General features: G+C 38.8%; 1 protein-coding gene across 3 annotated transcripts in view; it reads right to left on the bottom strand.

Moving 5' to 3' along the window:
* Positions 1-5,462: 5,462 nt before the first annotated feature.
* Positions 5,463-20,266, bottom strand: part of SARNP (SAP domain containing ribonucleoprotein) — a 136,073-nt gene continuing 121,269 nt past the window's right edge. For all 3 annotated transcript variants that reach the window (XM_073613945.1, XM_073613944.1, XM_073613946.1), the window contains 2 exons: positions 17,318-17,401; positions 5,463-5,657 (listed from right to left, as the gene is read on the bottom strand). In XM_073613945.1, the coding sequence (XP_073470046.1) occupies positions 5,616-5,657; positions 17,318-17,401 (126 nt within the window). In that variant the 3' untranslated portion in view covers positions 5,463-5,615. The remainder of the gene's footprint in view (positions 5,658-17,317; positions 17,402-20,266) is intronic.

Genomic DNA, 20,266 nt, shown 5'->3' with positions numbered 1-20,266 from the left:
ATTAATTGGAGTGCAGAATATAGTTTTTGTTGAAATTATTTATTCCAGGGTGGTTGTATATGGTTAGTCTTGCCCTAGGCTAAATAATTCAGTTAGAAAGGTACTGTTAATAACTTTGGTATTAATGAAGATAGTTTGAATTATTTTGGGATTTTAACCCTTTTAGAGTAAACAATTACATATTTTATTCATATGTAACTGTTTAGATATGTTAACTCATAAAATTGAGGTTGTATTGCTTCAGATTAGAATAAACAAAAACATAATTCTAGGAACTAGTTAGGTAATAATATATTTGTTTTAAGAAAAGAAAGAAAAAGCTTCCATTACTTCTGGATTATTGAACATATTTGTCCTAAAAAGTAATAAATCTATTGTTATTACCTGATAATATATAACTGAACAAGAATTTCCTTATTTCACTTATATATTCTAAAGCTATATGAATCAGAAGTAATAAGAAATATAACTGGAATGTAACATGATCCCACACAGTGTGTGACTATCAGAATGCAGTTACATTCAGTTATAAATACAGGTTTTTTATAGAGAACCATCTCTTAGTATAATAAATGAAGAGATATCAGGAATTAGGATGTCAGTCCATTGAATCTTCTTGGTCCATGGATGATGTGGCATAACGGCCTCTTTTGTGAGAATGATGATTCCCATTTTGTTCTGAAATTTTCTGGGTGCTGCCTGAAGGTGAAGATGATGCCATTCTTCTGCGTGTGGGAGTGTTGCTGCTTGTGGGTTCTGTCAGATTTAATTTTAAAAGGGTTTGTTGTAGTTCATCTGCTGATCTGCTTCTGTAAATTGTACCTTGGTAATTAAATCTGACTGAAAAGGGGAAGCCCCATTGATACATAATGTGGCGTTGCAGTTCCATTAGTTGGGGTTTCATGGATCGTCTTTTAGTAATAGTAAGTTGGGATAGGTCAGCAAAAATTTGATAATTGTGTCCTTGAAAATTAAGTTCCTTTTTTTCTCTTGCAGCAATTAGTATTTGTTCTTTCGTTCTGTAATAATGAAATTTTGTGATTATATCACGTGGGGGTCCATCTTTCTTTTTGGCTGTGAGGGCTCTGTGTACTCTGTCCAGTTCTAAATGTTCAATAGGGATATCTGGCTTTAGTTCTTGTAATAGAGCAGTAATAGTAGATTGCAGGTCTGTCACAGTTTCAGGTATTCCCCTTATGCGCAAGTTTGAACGTCTGGCTCTATTTTCGTAATCTTCGAGCTTAGTTTGAAGTATTAAATTCTCTTTTTTTAATTGTTCCAATTCTGTTATATTTTCTTGGGTTGTAATTTCAATTTCATCCATTTTTATTTCTAAGGCTGCGGTGCGGTTTCCCAGCTCTCTTATTTCTTCGGTTAGGCTTTTTGTTATTTGGTCTGAGGTTTGTTTTAAAGCCTTATGAAGCATCTTTTCAAATTGTAATAATATTACTGGGGATACTGAGGAGGCTTGTGGAGAAGTTTGTGAGAGGATTTGTTCTGTATCTGACTCAAATGGAGAGTCTTGCTGTGACATTTTCTGTCTGTGAGAGCGCCCTGATGCTGTATATTGTGAGGTGACTGGAGCTGCTTCAGCTGCAGTGAGTGCCTGTGAGCTCTTTGTGAGGTGATTTTTATTTCTGCCACGGTTTCCTCCCAGTACCATATTTCCTGCCCAAACTTTCACAGTTTGTTCCCTGGGGCAAAAAGGTTCAAATGGATACCTTTTGAGCCTGCAGGCTCCGCTTTGTCCTTCTCTTCTCTCCTCAGCGGTGCGGAGCTCTAACAATGCATGTCTGCTCCGCCTCCTGCCCTCCCTGTAACCAGTTTTTAACCCAAGAACAAACCTTATGGTCCATGCCTGTGGCCCTCAACTTGTAGATTAAGTGCTTATGAGGGACTGTATCGAATGCCTTTGCAAAATCCAGGGACACTAAATCTATGGGCCTTCCCCTGTCTAGATGGCAGCTCACTTCCTCGTAGAATGTTAACAGATTCGTCTGGCAAGAATGACCTTTCGTAAACCCATGCTGATGACTACTTAAGATATTTTTTTCCCTCAGTAAATTCTTGAATATAGTCCCTTATCATCCCTTCCAATAATTTACCAAAGATTGATGTTAGGCAAACTGGCCTGTACTTCCCAGGCCTCTATCTCTGTCCTTTTCTGAATATTGGCTTTTCTCCAATCAGCGGGTACCAATCCTGTCAGTATGCTGTCCACAAAGATTAGGAACAATTGTCTGGCTTCGTGCCTCCTTTTTCTATGTTTTATGTTAAATGTGATCATCCTATGATCGCTAGATCCCAAGTTTTCCCGTATTTCCACATCTGAGATCAGACTTGGATTGTTCGTAATTATTAAATCTAGTAGGGGGCGTTCTTCCTAGTTGGTTCTTCCTGATTGGTCACAGCTGATCACAAGGTAAGGAGCCTCCATCAGAGGCTCCTTACCCCAATCGGAGATGTGGCATGTTCAACTGACACTCCGCACCAGCGATCGCCCCACACCAGAATGTTATCCTGAAAGACGTCATATGATGTCGCGTCAGGATAACGAAACCACTTCCCGGCTGTCAATCTGCTATAGGCCGGGCAGGAAATGGTTAACTATTTCAGCCATTCTGTGAGAGAAGAGGCAGCAGCAGAGAGCAGTGTGCTCGTAGATAGCCGTCTTATTTTTTTGTGTTTTCACTAAAAGATCCCATCATGAGTATGTGTGACGAAATGATGTCGATGAGGCCCTGAAGATGTAGAAAATTGCGTGAGATGACCAGAGCTTGTTGCTACTGGACTAATCCATTGATGCAGTCAAAAGCATTTGGTGAAATTTGTGTTTTTTTTTTTCCCAACGTTTTTCTATGTTCAAAAAGTATCAGAAATGTATTCCCCCTTAAAAAAAAACTTTCAAACGCAGTTTACTGCAGTTACAAGCATTTGGCGTTTAAAATGCCAGTAAACTTCAGTCCTGAATGCGATTTTTCTGCTCCTAAACTTCAGTTTAGCAGCTGTTGTGTGTACATAAGGCCTAAACCTCATGTGCCACATAGTTGCTCCATTAAACAGTGTATTGAGGTTAGCTTGTAAGTTGGAGACATCCTGTAAGAATGTTATTCCACTGCATAGCTTGGCGTCATCTGCAAAGACTAAATTGGTACTTTTAATCCCAGACCCTATATCATTTATAAATGTATTAAAAAGTAAGGATCCCAACACTGAACCTTGGGGTACTTTTACTTTAAATATTGTAACCCAGTAACATTTTGATATATTCAGCTCATAACCTATTGAAAGCTTTAGAAGTTCATGCAGTTACATACCTCTTTAACCATTTGAAGCCCTAGACCAGTTCCTTCCTAAATCCTCTGAAATCCCAAAGCATTTGTTTGGGAGAGGTCTTGGGCCCACATATACCTTTTAGCACCTTATAGTCTACCTTAACTAGTTGCCGACCAGCCGCCGAAGTTGTACGGGAGGTGGGCACGGCTGCACAAATCACAGTAATTGGAAGTCGGCCGCTTTAAGAAGCTATAGGGGATGCTGGAGCCGATGTGCACCCACCCGCAATTGCTCCTCAGAGAGCCAGAGTGGGGATCTGTCAATGTAAACAGACAGATCCCCATTCTGACAGGGGAGTAGAGAGATCTGTTGTTCCTAGTGATCAGGAACAGCGTTCTCTCTCCTCCTCTAGACAGTACACCTAGAAAATAACCCAGTTAGAAACACCTCCCTGGGGAACGCTTAACCCCTTGATCACCCCCTAGTGTTAACCGGTGTCATCAGTGGCTATTTTTAGCTTAGATCGCTGTATAACTGTCAACGGTCCGAAAAAAGTGGCAATAGTGTCCGATCTGTCCGCCGCAATGTCGCGGTCCCGCTAAAGATCTTAGATAGCCGCCATAACTAGTATAAAAAAAAAAAAAAAAGAAAAAAAAGATAGATATATATATCTATCTATATATATATAGATATATATCTCTAGCTATAGATCTATCTATATCTAGAGATATATATATATATATATATATATATATCTCACACACACATATATATATATATATATATATATATATATATATATATATATATATAAATACATGTATACACTAAAAATGCCATAAATCTATCCCCTATTTTGTAGACGCTATAACTTTTGCGCAAACCAATCAATATACATTTATTGGGTTTTTTTTTACCAAAAATATGTAGAATACATATAGGCCTAAACTGATGAATTTTTTTGGGGGGGAAATTAGAGCAAAAAGTAAAAATAGTTTTTTTTTTTAAAATTGTCGCTCTTTGTTTATAGCGCAAAAAATAAAAACGGCAGAGGTGATCAAATACCACCAAAATAAACCTCTATTTGTGGGAAAAAAAGAACATGCATTTTGTTTGGGTACAACGTTGCATGACCGCACAATTGTCAGTTAAAGTGACGCAGTGCTGTATCGCAAAAAAAGGGCCTGGTCATTAAGGGGGCAAAGCCTTCCGGTCCTTTAGTTAATACATAGTTTTTGTTCCTGGGGCAGGGGCTTACTCTGGATACATTTTTTAGTAATAGTAAAACATTAGAAAAAAATGATTTTCCAGAAATGTTTCCCCAACACAAATCTTAAAATTTGTAAACTCCTTCTATTTACCCCAAAATATAAATCAACAGTCTGTTAAATAAAATGTCACATAATTGCAATATTTTTATGTAGTGTAGTGAAATGGTTAAGTCAACATTGGTGTTTTACTTGGTTTGTAGTAGCAGCAGAAGACTCGGAGCTTAGCGCTAGATCCTGGCTGTCACAAATTAAGGGAGATTGACATCAAGCTAAAAATTTTGCAGGTTTTTTTTTTTTTAAAAAAAGGAAAGAAGATAAAATCAGAAGGTATGAAAGTCCAAGCAGCAACAGAAATCTAAAATTTTATATGCCCTATAAATCTTCATAAAGACAAAAAATAGTACTAACTAATAGTACCACTACTAATACTAAATGATACTTTGCTTTTTTTTCAGTTTTCTTGGCTACATCAAAAAAAAAAAAAAAAAAAAAAAAGGTTTAGGGACATTCAAATAAAAGAAACCTGTAATTGTGACAAATGGGAGTTGAGGCAATAAAGCATTCGGCAGTGAGCCTAAGGGTGTGTGGGGTTGAATGTGGGATAAAGCCTGAATGAGGTCAGTGTTGTAAAGTAATGAATTGCCAGATGTATAAAAAGTCCATTTGTAATTAGTGCCAGCTTACTTCCAACACTGGAATAGGAAAGCATTGTTAACATCCTCCCTTCTGCATTCCATTATATAATGATAGAAGGAACAGCAAGTACCAGCACCTCTTCGTACCCAACGATAAAAGTATGAACTTTGCTCATTTGTGCCGCAACAGTTACAAAATTCTATATTCAGTAACCATAATGCCAGAAATTAGAAAATCAGTAACCAATGCACAATTCAAACACATCGATGCACACCATAATAGGAATACACATTTTAGTTTATTCAATTTAATTTCTTTGTTTTTAAAAGTTTAAAAAAACCTTACAAATCAAGAATAAGAAATACATTTTACAATACTAAGTAGAGATGCACAAAACAAAAACAAACTGGAGGATTAGGCAGGTGACAATGACTAAACCAGACCAAATCGCTCTGATCTTTTCCTCTTCTTTGCCTGGGGGAGAAAGCATAAAAAATATTAACAAAAAAGTCTCAATCTGTAAAAGACTGTTAAATTGTATGTGCCATGTTAAAAACAAACAAAAAAAAACGTAAAACTGTTTAAACAAAAATAAATTTGTTTAACCCCTTGCCTACTGGGCACTTAAACACCCCCCCCCCCCCCCCGACCAGACCAATTTTCCGCTTTCGGTGCTCTCACAATTTGAATGACAATTACTCAGTCATGTAATACTGTACCCAAATTATTTTTTCCTTTTTTCATACAAACAGAGCTTTCTTTTGGTGGTATTTGATCACCTCTGTTTTTTTTTATTTTTTGCACTATAAAAGAAAAAAGACCGAAAATTTTGAAAAAAAACAAAACATTTTTCTTCGTTTCTGTGATACAATTTTGCAAATTATTAATTTTTCTTCATAAATTTTGTCCACAATTTATACTGCTACATATCTTTGGTAAAAATAACCCAAATTAGTGGATATCATTTGGTCTTTGTGAAAGAGTCTACAAGCTGTGGGGCAAATCATAAAAAAATTGATCACACCTGATGTACTGGTGACCTATCTCATTTCTTGCAAACCAAACAAGTCAGGAAAGTACAAATACCCCCCAAATGACCCCTTTTTTGAAAGTAGACATTCCAAGGTATTTATTAAGATGCATATTGTCATGATGTTGTCATTTTTTCTCCCAAAATGCTTTGCAAAATGAAGATTCCCCCCCCCCCCACAAAACTCTCATTGTAATAGGTTATTTCTCTCACATTGCATGTGTATACCACAAATGATGCCCCAAAATACATTCTGCTACTCCTCATGAGTATGGCGATACCACATGTGTGGGACTTTTTCACAGCCTAGCCACATAGAGAGGCCCAACATGCAGGGAGCACCATCAGGTGTTCTAGGAGCATAAATTACACATCTAACTTGTTGACTACCTATCACACTTTTGAAGGCCCTGGAGCACCAGGACAATGACACTGATGTGGGATTGATGACAGATGGCACTAATACGTGCACTGATGACACGTGACACTGACAGATGGCACGTGACACTGACGACAGATGGCACGTGACACTGACAGGTGGCACTGACAGATGGCACTGATACGTGACACTGATGACATTGATAACAGATGGCAAGTGACACTGACAGGTGGCACTGATGACAGATGGCACGTGACACTGACAGGTGGCACTGATGACAGATGGCACTGATGACATGTGACACTGATAACAGATGGCACGTGACACTGACAGGTGGCACTGATGACAGATGGCACGTGACACTGACAGGTGGCACTGATGACAGATGGCACTGATGACATGTGACACTGATAACAGATGGCAAGTGACACTGACAGGTGGCACTGATGACAGATGGCACTGATGACATGTGACACTGATAACAGATGGCAAGTGACACTGACAGGTGGCACTGTAATTTATGATTGTTTCACTCACTCTGCAGCACAGAAGCTCTCCCTCCTCACACGCGGTCTCTGTGTGAGGAGGGAGAGCCGGCAATGAGAGATGATCTCATATGTTTACATATGAGATCATCTCTCATTGGACACTCTGATCGATTGCTAAATGGCCGCTGTGATTGGCCATTTAGCACAGATTTCCCCCAATGCACGCCCGCGGCGGCGCGCAGGGAGGAAGTAAACAGGAGGACGTCCAGGGACGCACTCCCGGCAATTGAGCGCCGCGCTATAGCCGTCTTTCGGCTATAGCACGGAAGCCTAGTGGTTAAAGAGGAGTGCACTTTAAATAACTTACTAAACACTTCACTTTCCCAAGCCAGCCTGAGCAATAACCCCAGTTAGGAATCTATAGGTATAACTGGCAAATGTCAGTTTTCTCTCTGAATGGCATGGCCAGAATGGACACATTTTGGAGCTAAATTGTACACATATAGTCTGGTACATATGATGTTGTGAAGAGAACCACCATAGAGAAGCACAGAAGCCTGCCACCACATGTGCTGAAGACTAGTATTCCCATTATTCCTAATAACAGATCTTGTCCTCATCTTGATGCATGTTCTGGGTTGCATGTGAACAACATAACACTGACAGGGTATAAATGTAGTATAAATGGTGTAATTTAAGTAAAACAGGGCATGATCACTACGTTTAAATGTACTATGTTGTGCAGGTTTCCAACAGGTTCAGTTCATATAATGGAACAAAATGGAGACAGACTCCTACTTAGGTCCCTTCCACACTGATCAGTTTTTCTTCCGGTTTTGCCTTACCAAAAGCGGAAGAAAAATGCATGACCAATAAATCCTATGGAAGTATTTACACCAGTCAATTGTGGGTCAGTTTCAATTTTAACCACTTCAATACCAGACACTTTTACCCTCTTCCTGCCCAGGCCAATTTTCAGATCTCAGCGCTCTCACACTTTGAATGACAATTGTGCGGTCATGCAACACTGTACCCATATGAAATTTTTATAATTTTGTTCACACAAAGAGAGCTTTCTTTTGGTGGTATTTAATCACCACTGTTTTGCTTTTTTTTTGCTAAAATTTTGCAAAAAAAAACAAAACAACAAAAATACATTTTTCATTGTTTCTGTTAAAAAAAATTGCAAATCTTTCCTTTTTTCATTAATTTTGGGCAAAATGTATTCTGCTATATTTCTTTGGTGAAAATAACCCAAAGCCGTGTACACTATATTACTAAAAGTATTGAGACACCTGCCTTTACACGCACATGAACTTTAATGGCATTCCAGTCTTGGTCCGTAGGGTTCAATATTGAGTTGGCCCACCCTTTGCAGCTATAACAGCTTCAACTTTTCTGGGAAGGCTGTCCACGAGGTTTAGGAGCGTGTATGGGAACGTTTTACCATTCTTCCAGAAGTGCATTTGTGAGGTCAGGCACTGATGTTGGACAAGAAGGCCTGGCTCTCAGTCTCTGCTCTAATTCAGTCCAAAGGTGTTCTACTGGGACATTAGACAGTCCAAGGTATAGTAAGAGGCATGGCGAGTTTTTTGATGATATTTTTTGTAATAAGTTTTTTTCTTTTACATACCGTCACCAGTGCAGTACAGCGCCATCATAACACGGGTGTGGTGGTGATGATCAGGATTGATTTTTTTTTCTAACACATTTTGACCAGAGCAATATAATAATGTTACCATAGTAACATTGTACTACTCTGTGGAAGTGATCAGTTTTTTTTTTTGTTTGTTTTTTTTTTTTTTTTTTTTTTACACATTAGGTTTGCATATAGCCATGAATTTCATTGCTATATACAAGCATTTTACTGAATGAAATTGATTCAGTTTTTTGTTGTGATTAGCCAGAGCTAATCACATGGTACAGATGGGCTGTGATTGGCTCAGTCTGTACCATGTGATCATACTGACCAATCACAGCTAGCAACACAATTGTATACAATGGATAGCTTGAAATGAAGCCATCCATTGTTTACAACTGTCATGTGACCTGCTGTGATGGGTTACAGCAGTCACACTGTATCGGCAGCGAGCCGGTACAGTGATCAGTCATCAGCTGTGTCCGGTGCATGCAGCCAGTGACAGATTGTGCCTCTGTAGGACGAGATCGAGGAGGTTGTCATATGACGTCTGCCCGGATCGACGAGGTTCCTGTTGGCGTCATCTTGTTATAGTCTGAATGGGAATCGGTTAAAAGTCCTGCATGCTGCATTTTTGATTCACCGGAAATGCGGCAAATATGCATATGCATTTTTACCACATTTTTGCAACCGAGTAGCATGAGTGCAGCCTTAGTCCTTGGAATGGTTCTTGGACATGGTGCTTCTCTGCATGGTCACTCTGCATTTGCTCCTGCTGCAAACTGAGGCACAGTCTTGCATGACTACAGCATCAGTTTACTTTAATGCAGCAAAGCTGCACACGTCAGGAGATGGTCAAAAAAAAAAGAAAAAAGAAAATTGCATAGCTATTTATTCTACGAAACTGCATGTAAAATTTGCTCTGTGCGAATGGGGCAGCAAAAACCAACATTAATAGATTCATTTTAGAGTTGCTTTCTTCATACAGAATAGAATGAATTTAAAAAAATCCCTTACGGGCACTAGATGGTGCTGACAATAACAGAAAAAAAAAGTATTTTCTATGACTGCCGCCTCCATCTAGTGGCCAAAATACAGTATTTCCCCTAATCTATTTCTTTTTTTATTTTTTGCAATTACATTGATTTTATTAAAAATATTTCCATACAAAATTGTACAACAAAAGGTAGTGCCCACATAGCAAAGATACTCAAAGAAAGACATGTTGTATTATAAAAGTATATAGAATATAGAAGATGAAACATATAAACATATGTAAACATCCCACAAGAACCTTTACCCAAATACGACATAGATTAATTACAAAATACTATTGGGGAAGGTCTTCCAGTACAGAGACCTGTAAATTATAGGGGGAAGTAGAATAGTATACTGCACTACTCATACTATTGAACCCCTGGAGAGTGTAGCCATATTAAAATAACAAGATTATAGTCTATGGTTTACTACTCTCCATCTGCAAATCACACGGGGGTGTAGGGCACAAGACATAAAAAACAAAACAGAACAAGACTAGACCAGACAAAACATGACAGAATACAAAAAAGAAAAAAGAAAATATGTATAAATAAAAGCGACCAGGGGAGGGCACTCAACTTGCTCATCCCAGCTCTAACCTGGGTTCAGGTCTTACAGCGTACACGTAGATATATTTTGCATTTGGGGGTATTCCCTGGGCAACTTCCAAGGGAGCCAGATTTGAGAACATTGTTCATATGTGCCCGATTCATGTGACAGGAGTGTCGCCATCCTCTCAATATGGTCCATCTCTATAACCCACTCAATCAGAGTAGAAGCATGTGCCGTTCGCCAATGGCACAATATGACTGCTCATGCTGCTGTCAACCAGTGTCTAAGGAGGCCTTTTTTGATACTTTTAAAGAAGCCAGGTAAGATAGATAGCAAATGAAATTTGTGGCATGTTGGGGACAGTTGCACAGGTATAGAGTTGAAGGATCATACCTCAAAAATCATAGACAGGTGGACATTCCCACCAGATATGCAGTAGTGAACCCTTGGAGGACTGGCAGCGCCAACATAGATCTGAGACATTTTGGTATATCCGATGAAGCAGCGTCAGGCATCTGTACCAACAGGAGAGAAGCTTGAAATTTGTTTCATGTGCCTTAGTTGCTGGTGGCATACAATGGGTAAGGGTAAACGCTTTCTCCCACTCCTCTGATTTAATTTGGACATTTAAGTCTAGAGTCCATTTATTCGTGAATTCCGGAAGATGAGGGTGAAGTTTTACAATAAGAACCCTATAAACCGCAGAGAGAATATGGTCTGGAAGAGTATCCTGTAAAAGAAAGGACTTTAGGGTATCTGGTTCCCTATCAAATACATCTCTTAAAGAGAAGAAGTATAGAAAGGACAATAGTTAACGATATTCCAGCTAATGTGCAATTGATTGCTGTTGTGTAGGAATCAGTTGACAGCAGCGGGAGAGTTCCCCAACAAAGGATTTGAGATATTCGGCGGGTTTGTTCCTTGCTCCATGACAGAAAACGTATCTGCGTCACCTCCGGGGGAAACCGTGGATTACCAAACAAGGGAGTCATCAGTCCCACTTTGGGGGAAAGTCCCAACTGAACTTGCACATTATCCCACACATGCAGTAAGTGCACTGTAAGGATGAAGAAGAGAGTGGACCACAGGCAGAAATATCCAACCAAGGAAGAGATCATAGGGGGGCAATGAACTGCTCTATATGAACCCATTGTTTAAGATGGAAATGGTGAAACCAGTTCACTAACCTAGTTAGGACTGCTGCAGCGTGGTAGTAATATAGGTCCAGTGCCCCTGCACCTCCTTTTTATTTAGGAAGAGATAGAATTCTCCTCTGTAGTCTAGGCTTATTGCATCTCCAAACAAACCTTGTGAAAGCAGATTGTAAAGTAACAAAAAAAGACCGGGGGGACCACAATAGGTATGGCTTGAAAGAGATAAAGAAAACAGGGAACTATATCCATTTTTAAGATGTTAATCCTCCCAAACCATGAATATTGGGCTCGATCGTACGCTGCATAAGAGGATGATAATTTTCCATATACAGATTGGTAAGGTCTGAAGGAATTTTAACACCTAGATATTTAAGTGCTGAAGTGCAAATTTTAAATCAGAAATTTTTCCCCAAGAGCCTGAACTTGATGTGGTAAAAGAGATACATTAAGAATCTCTGATTTAGATAGATTTACTTTAAAATTACTCAAAGCCCCAAAACACTTGAACTCATACTGCCCCAAAGTTTGTTCCAAAAAGTGCCAGCGAACACAATCAAATGCCTTCTCTGCATCAACAGAGAGAAGGCAAGCTGGACGTTTTGCTAATTGGGCATAATCAATAAGCAATAAGGATTTAAGCATGTTATTACGGGCTTCTCTCCCCTGAACAAACCCAACTTGGTCTGTATGAACCAGACTCAGAATCAGAGGTTGAAGACACAAAACAATCAATTCGGCATAGATTGTAACATCTACCCCAATTAAAGATATAAGGCGGTAACTGGAACAAAGCCTTAGATCCTTTTCCAGTTTAGGGAGTAGTGTGATATGAGCCTCAAGTGTCTGAGAAGGGAACCCATTGGTGGCAGATATGCTATTAAACACCCGGAGCATAAACGGTGTTATATATTCCTTAGTCTTATAGAATTTAAATGTGAATCCATCAGGGCTGCGACTTTTACCCGACGGTGAATTGGTAATCGCTTCTAATAGTTCCTTGAGTAGAAAAGGAGAATCTAAAGAATTCCCACTATCCTCATCCATTTGTGGAATGGCAGTTCCCTGTACATATTCTGGTATGTGGTGACTAGAGGAGTCTAAGTCTACAGGAGATGATGGCAGAGCAAGGTTGTACAAAGCTGCGAAGAATAGTCAAAGAAGGCCTGTTGGAGAGTGTTTGGGTCTGAAGTGATTTCCCCTGATGGCAAAGTAATACTCGGTATGAATGTTTGGGATGAACAAGGGTGTAGAGACGAAGCAAGTGGTCTCCCAGGCTTATTTCCATACTGGTATCTTCCTGGAGAAGATCTATGTTGACCACTGCTATGTTAGACCTCTAATAACCGCAAAAATGATGACCTTAAGGATATATCAGCCAATAGCTCTGGTGACGGGGAGTTTTTATGTGAAGTCTCTAGATAACGACGCTTGGACTGAGTATCTTGTATAGTTACAGATCTTTCTTTTTTGAAGCGGGCTCCCTGTTGGATAAACAATCCTCGTAGCAGCGCCTTCAGAGCTTCCCACTGTAGGGGAAGGGAAGTCTCATGCTCAGCAATAAAGTTTTGTATCGCTACCACAATTGCCTCATGACAAAGTGAGTCTGACATAAGAGTTTCATTTAGACGCCAGGACCAGAATCAGATGCGCGGAGTCAGTGGAGGGCATATTGTCAAAAAAAAAAAAAAAAGTGATGAGCGATCAGACCAAATTAAGGAGCTGATATCCAGGGAGGGATTCCATTCCAGGATATGAGGTCCCGCAAAAAGGTAGTCTAACCTGATATAAGATTGGTGGGCCAATGAGTAATATGTATAATTGCGATTTCTAGGATTTAAGATACGCCAAAGATCGAGCATTGTGTGTTCAAACAACTGTTTTCCAAAGACCCTCAGACGACTGTAAGAAAGCTAGCTGAGGTTCTAGCACCAAATTAAAATCCCCTCCTACAAGAATGGTGCCTTCTGCAAATTCTGTCAGAAGGTGAAGGTACTTTTTGCCGTTATTTGATCATGGTTTGGAATATAAAGATTAGCGATTGTAAAAACTTTGTTCCAAAGCCGAAATTTAAGTCCCCAATTCTATTTCGTATTAAGAATACTATCTGATGAGAAAATAACATTCAGTTTTGCTCCAAACTGTATAAAATGAATATGCATGCAGTTTCATAGGATGAAAAGCTCTGCAATTTTTTAAAATATAAATTAAGCCCTTAAATTAGCTCACCAAGCTGTATTGTAATTAAGAGTACAGGGCTGGATTTTTTTGGACGATGAATTGTGTTGCGGCTTCTGATCAATGTTTATTAATCTATATTTGTTACTGAAGTAAAAGAAAGTTTCGGACATATGTAAAATGTGCAACAAAGGCCCTTATTAAATCAACAGATCTAACCAGGTGTCAAACTTACAGAGCATTATTACACTTTGCAAAGAAACCTCTGCATATAGTAGAGAGGAATTGAGACTGTTTCTGCTCATCTACTGACAGTCACCAACGGGTGTCAAAGAAGCAGGTCCAGATGGACATCAAGCTCATCTAGCAGGACACTTCAGCTTTAATGGCACAAGAGGTGTCTGTAAAAGTCAAGCCATGCATTGTCCAATATATGGGAGCAATGCTAAAATGGTATGAGCAACACTTGTTACCAAACTAAGGCCCCTTTTACAATTATATTTTTCTTCCATTTTTGCTTTACCAAAAGTAGATGAAAAATTCATGACCATTAAATACCATGGAGCTCTTCACACCAGTCAGTTGCTGCATGCTGCATGTTTGGTGCGGTAAAAAGAAAAAAAAGTGCACCTTCCCATTGAAATAAATGGAAATTGCTTCAAACGCGGCAAAAATGCATTAAAAACGCACCCTCAGTCATGTTTGAGTCGCATCTCCTTTTTTGTCACAGGTGTAAAATGCACCAGATACACGGCAAAAACACATATGCATTTTTACAATGTTTCTGCAACAGAGCAGTGTGAAAGCAGCCTTAGTCCTTGGACATGGTGCGCCTATGCACTTGCTTCTGCTGCAAACTGAGGCACAGTCCTGCATGTCTACAGCATCAGTTTACTTTAATGGAAACTGCAGTTGCAATGCACACTAAAAAATAAATAAATTGATGAGCCATTCATCCTATGAAACACTGTGTAATTTTTTTTTGTGCTAATAGGGCGGCATTTACCTCATTCTAGCAACAGAGCAGTGTGAAAACTGCCTAAAAAATAAATCGGAATAAAACCTAATAATGATAAATGCTTCAGAGTGGAATAACAGTCACCGTGTGCAGAGATTGACAGACATATCAGAAACCATACACTCCCCTCTTCCTCATGCACAAGGTAAGGAGTACCTTACTACATGTATCCTATCTGAATAAAAAAAATAAAAATAGATGACAGCAAGTCAGATGTGGGTTAGTTTACAGGACACTATTTTCTAGGTGAGAGACATGTCTATGGCCACCTCAACTGTGAGCCCTTTTAAGAGTTTGGTAGGGAATGTAAACGCCACTCAAGCAGGAACTGATGCAAAAAGGCTCCAGTTTATACTGTAAAAAGTCGAAAAGTTTGTCTGCACTCCAATTTTATAACAAAATAAAAATAGAGTGTACTGTATATTAGATACCCATGTAGTGAAAGTCCGCTCTGGAGATATTTAAGTGTACAGAATAAAAAAATGCCACCACTTCATTAACTATTACAGACCATGTGAAAGCCGCAGTAAAGAAGCTCAATAAAGTATTACACAGCTGGCATACAGCGCTTTATGGACACTGCTTCCTGTTCTCACTACCCCCACTCTTAGCAGCTCCCACTTAGGTGCCCTTTGACCCACGATAAGGACTAATTGGCCAGCCTTCCCCCATCTGAGGCTGTTAGGAGGGCTCCTGGTCTCTGTGGCATAGAGTTCACACTTCTGACAGAAGCCCTCATTTTTTAGCAAGGTAACCAAAATCCAGCAAGATTGCATATTTGACCTCACATTCCAGTTTTACAAGCCACTGCATGAGTTACATTACAAACACATCATCTACTTCCAGCTGTGTTTTTACTGCCCGTGCAAGGCAACAAAGTATTAAGGAAACCATGTAGTGCCTCAAAATATATTTGTGCGACATACAAGTTTACAAATTGGCTTTAGAAATTCAACACTAGGAACTTACTAAACTATAAAAACATGTAATCAGATTTATAAAACAAGGATTTAGTGAAGTGAAAATAACACCTGCTGAATTCAGTTTAGCTTCTTTGAATGCTTGAATGAGGTGATGCACTCAAACTGGCACCTGCTACACATCGTGATTTAGCACTGTGCAAAAGCCATCACTAGCCACATGAGATCTAGTACATGGGAGAAATTTAAAGCTCACATATCGGTAGAAATGTAAAGTCCTCAATATTTTGAACACAATAGCTTAAAGTGTATGTCTGGAACAAAATGAAAGAAAAAAAATCCAGTCTATGCAATAGGTACATATTTGCCTAGGTTTTGTCTCTAACCACTTCAGCCCAATTCTGACACTCCTCACATATATGTACACATCTACATTGTTTTGCTATAAATTACTAATCTTGCTTTAACCCTTTCGCCGTCACTCTTGAGGGGGGTGTAAATCTGATAAGCAGACTCCTGCGCCTGTCAGATGGAAGCATTCGGACATTGCGCTGCCGCCTGATTGCTTCCACACACTGTCGGCTACGGATTGCTTCCCCACATGTCCGCTCTCCTCTCCTCCTTGTTGCTGACCCGGAAAGTGGCATAATAATGGTCAATTCTGGGTCTGCCCATCAGTGTCCCTGGCTAGCATGTCCAGGTAAGAATGTATCGCAATGCGATCTGCATAGCATTACATTCAGTAATGCAACATTTTTGTTTGAAATAAGAGAATAAAAAATGTGTTACACTGAAGCACATAAACACCCCCCCCCCAAAAAAAATGTTTGAGGGCCTTCCCTCAGATATATGCACATATGAATAAAGGGGGCATACACATTAAAACGGCGATTGTGATACACGTTACATATTAACGCGCATGCCATAGAGCAATATTTGTAGCACCAAACCTCCTCCATAATGCTAAACTGATGACCTATACGGGGCTTTTAAAGTGTCACTTATGAAAAATATAGGGTGCTGAAGTTTGTTGCCATTTTCTCTTAGCAACCTCATCTTTCATATTTTACCAAAAAATTGGGTACTATATTGCGTTTGTGTGCACTAAAATGAACTTTAGTGTATTTTTTACTGAAATTTTACTCTAATTTAGCTAGACGTTTCCCGTAATATCGTGTGACATATATTTTCTGAAAAGAGACATCCTAGAGAAAAAATTGTAGTAACTCAGATTTTTAATAAGGGTTAGGGGGTTTTATGTAATCTTCACGCCTAAAATGATTTTTTTAAGCATGTGTGCAAAAAATTTGCAAATACTGTTCTGGAAACGAAAGGGTTAAAGTAAAGGTTTAATTAAATATGATCACAACATTCATGTAAAATACAATTTTGAAAACCAAGGAAGCATAACAGAAAGCAATGTTTTTAAAAACGTAGCAGACTTTCTAGCCAGTAACTGCATATAAGAAAACCAGCATTTTTTTTTTATGTTTCCTTTACTCCTGTGGCGGGTTAAATGCAGCAAAAAGGAGTTATACTATAAGCTGCAATTTCTGCACGTAAAATGGGAACTGGTCATAAGCAATTGTAAAATGTTGTGTCCATAAAGGATAGTGCCCATAATTAGTGACAATTTTTACAATGATTTCTTTTATGCATCTGATCAGGTTGCCATAGAGGGACAGGAGGCGAAAAGAGTGGCAAAAAAAAAAAAAAAAGAGCGCATGTTAAGCATACATACCTCAGAATCCTCAGAAATGGATGCAGAGTTTGTTACTATACCAAAACGTTCCTTCCTTTTCTTCAGCTTTTCATCATCTTCAGTCTGTATGGGTTAAAAAAAAAGGGGGGGGGATATGAATTTTCCTATACATATACTACATGCATTATATACTGTATACATATATTCCAATACAATAATAAAAAGTGATTAAATACAGGTATCAAAAGACTTAATATATCTGCATACACTGCCTTCATCAATTCCTTAAAGTGATTCAGTGTGGAGTCAAATACTATTTAGCCAACTGCAGTTGCATGTGGTGGGCAAGCTGAAGGTTCAGGTAGTAACCCAGGTACTCGTTCATGGATTTTCTTGAGTTGAAAGCTGAAGAAAGAGTCTATGAAATATGTACTCGTGCACTCATGTACTCAGTGGCTAACGACAGACACTTAGCTTATAGCTGGAGCCTAAGTTCAAGCAGATCCTTCCCCTTAAACTTATAATAAATTTCTGAAAAATATAATGGGCCGAAAAAAATTTCTGACTTGAAAAGTGATTAGCTTTGCAAACTTGGGAATGGTCATTATTCATTAGCCTAGGTTTGGTCACTACACTTAAATGAAATATGCCATGAAAGAAATAGATGTAGGTTGCCACCGCTGACCTTCTCTTCTGAAATTGCTGGCTAGGCAACCTGAAAAACTGATTCTGGTTTCATCCTGGATCAGTAACACATCTAGTTCACTGATGAGAAACATAAAAACCTTAAACACTGTAAGGTAGTCACTAAACGATGGTAAGGTTTTAAGTACTTGCAGAAAAATGGATTAAAATCTTATCCATGTAAAAAAATGTAAAAAAAATAAAAGAGAAGTCAGTGTATTTAAAAAAAATAACAGAATATAATGGTCAATTGTCTCACTTGCTTTTTAATAGACAAGAAATAGTTGTTTTCAAAACAGCTGCTACAAAAAAGACATCAATGATCATTTAGGATCAAGAAGAAATCCTTAGCTACTGTGAGGGTTAATGGAAGAGCAAAATGTCATTAGGTTTTTAAGCTACATAAATTGTAAAATTTCAAGTTGAATTAGCACACCTCCTGTGCATTCTCCCCAACTGCCAGAAAGCACCACTGACTATTGAACTAAATCAACTCTTCAGAAATATCTAGCCCACTTGACCTCTAGGCCAGCAAGGGTCACAAGGAGGCACACATACAATGCTCCTCACTCTATCTTTAGCCTTATGCTGACAGCTTTTGATTCATGGGCTGCTGGAGCCCATCTGAGCTAAATTACCCCTATCCAAAAGCCATCAGGCAAGGCATTTATCAAACCTCTCCCTAGGTTTGTTTCTGCACCAGGCCATGCTCAAGTGCACCCACGGGCACAAAGCAGCTGTTAGTGACCTCCTACACGTTAAGTGTCAGATGGCGTATTTTCCTTTTTTTTGTCTTACTTTAAATCTGACCTACATAGAAGTAGGTTTTCATATGTAATAAGAAAAAGAGAATAAAACAAAAAAAAAAGAAAAGAAAGGAAAACAAATCAAAGAAGTGAAAACGTGAGCACATGTGGCAGAGATGAATTGGATAAATTAGGAAAAAGAAAACAAAGATCAGCAGATAGAAAACATTGCATAATATAGTTGTATTCACAAAGTCCAGAAAACACAGGGATGCAGCTTTGCAGGAAAGAAAAAAAAAAAAATACAAATAGATGACGATGATAATAAATAACTATGGCTATCGAATACAATACGAGCCAGCCATGGTTTTAGAATGTCTAGCATTGTGCCCTGTCAGTATGAAATCATTGATGGGTAACTGAAATTGCTTACATGGTTATTGGCAATAAAAAAAAAAAAAGACAAATTACAAAATTATGCATTGAAAAATATTATACATTTTCCCACAAGATTTTATGTTTTATCACTCATAAGCCCGCACGAGAACTTTTAAGAAAAAAGAAAGCGCAAAATTGTTCAATATCATCGGAAGGGTCTTTTTATAGTAATAATGTTTAATTTTTAACTGGATACAAAGTGTTTTGCAATATCTTAAAGACATTCATTTTTGAAAAGTCACAAAAAGAGAAAAGTTAACCACTTTAGCCCCGGAAGGATTTACCCCCGTCCTGACCAGAGCATTTTTTGCGATACGGCACTGCGTCGCCTTAGCTGACAACTGTGCGGTCGTGCGACGGTGTACCCACAAATAGAGCTTTCTTTTGGTGGTATTTGATCACCTCTGCGGTTTTTATTTTTTGCACTATAAACAAAAAAAAGAGCGGCAATTTTGAAAAAAGCAATATTTTTTATTTTTTGCTATAATAAAAATATTCCCCAAAAATATATTAAAAAAACCCCCAAAATTTCTTCCACAGTTTAGGCCGATATGCATTCTTCTACATATTTTTGGTAAAAAAGATAAAAATAAAAATCGCTATAAGTGTATATTGATTGGTTTGCGCAAACATTATAACGTCTACAAAATAAGGGATAGAGAATAGATTTATGGCATTTTGATGATTTTTTTTATTACTAGTAATGGCAGCGATCTGCGATTTTTATCGTGACTGCGACATTGCGGCGGACAGATAAGACACTTTTGACACCATTTTGGGACCGTTGACATTTATACAGCGATCAGAGCTAAAAATAGCCACCGATTACTGTATAAATGTCACTGGCAGGGAAGGGGTTAAACACTAGGAGGCAATCAAGGGGTGAAATGCGTTTCCTCAGTGTGTTCTAACTGTAGGGGGGATGGGCCCACTAGAACATGACAGAGATCACTGCTCCTGATCGCTGGGATCAGTAGATCCCCGTCATGTTGCTAGGCAGAACAGGGAAATGCCTTGTTTACATAGGCATCGCCCCGTTCTGCCTCTCCTCCTTGCAATCGCGGGCCGTCGGCGAACAGAGTCCGCGGGAGCCACAGGCACGCGCATACGATAGGTGGGA

Source organism: Aquarana catesbeiana, linkage group LG02 (genome assembly GCF_042186555.1).
Source record: "Aquarana catesbeiana isolate 2022-GZ linkage group LG02, ASM4218655v1, whole genome shotgun sequence".
NCBI classification, from domain to species: domain Eukaryota; kingdom Metazoa; phylum Chordata; class Amphibia; order Anura; family Ranidae; genus Aquarana; species Aquarana catesbeiana.
This window is presented reverse-complemented; position numbering and strand designations above follow the sequence as displayed.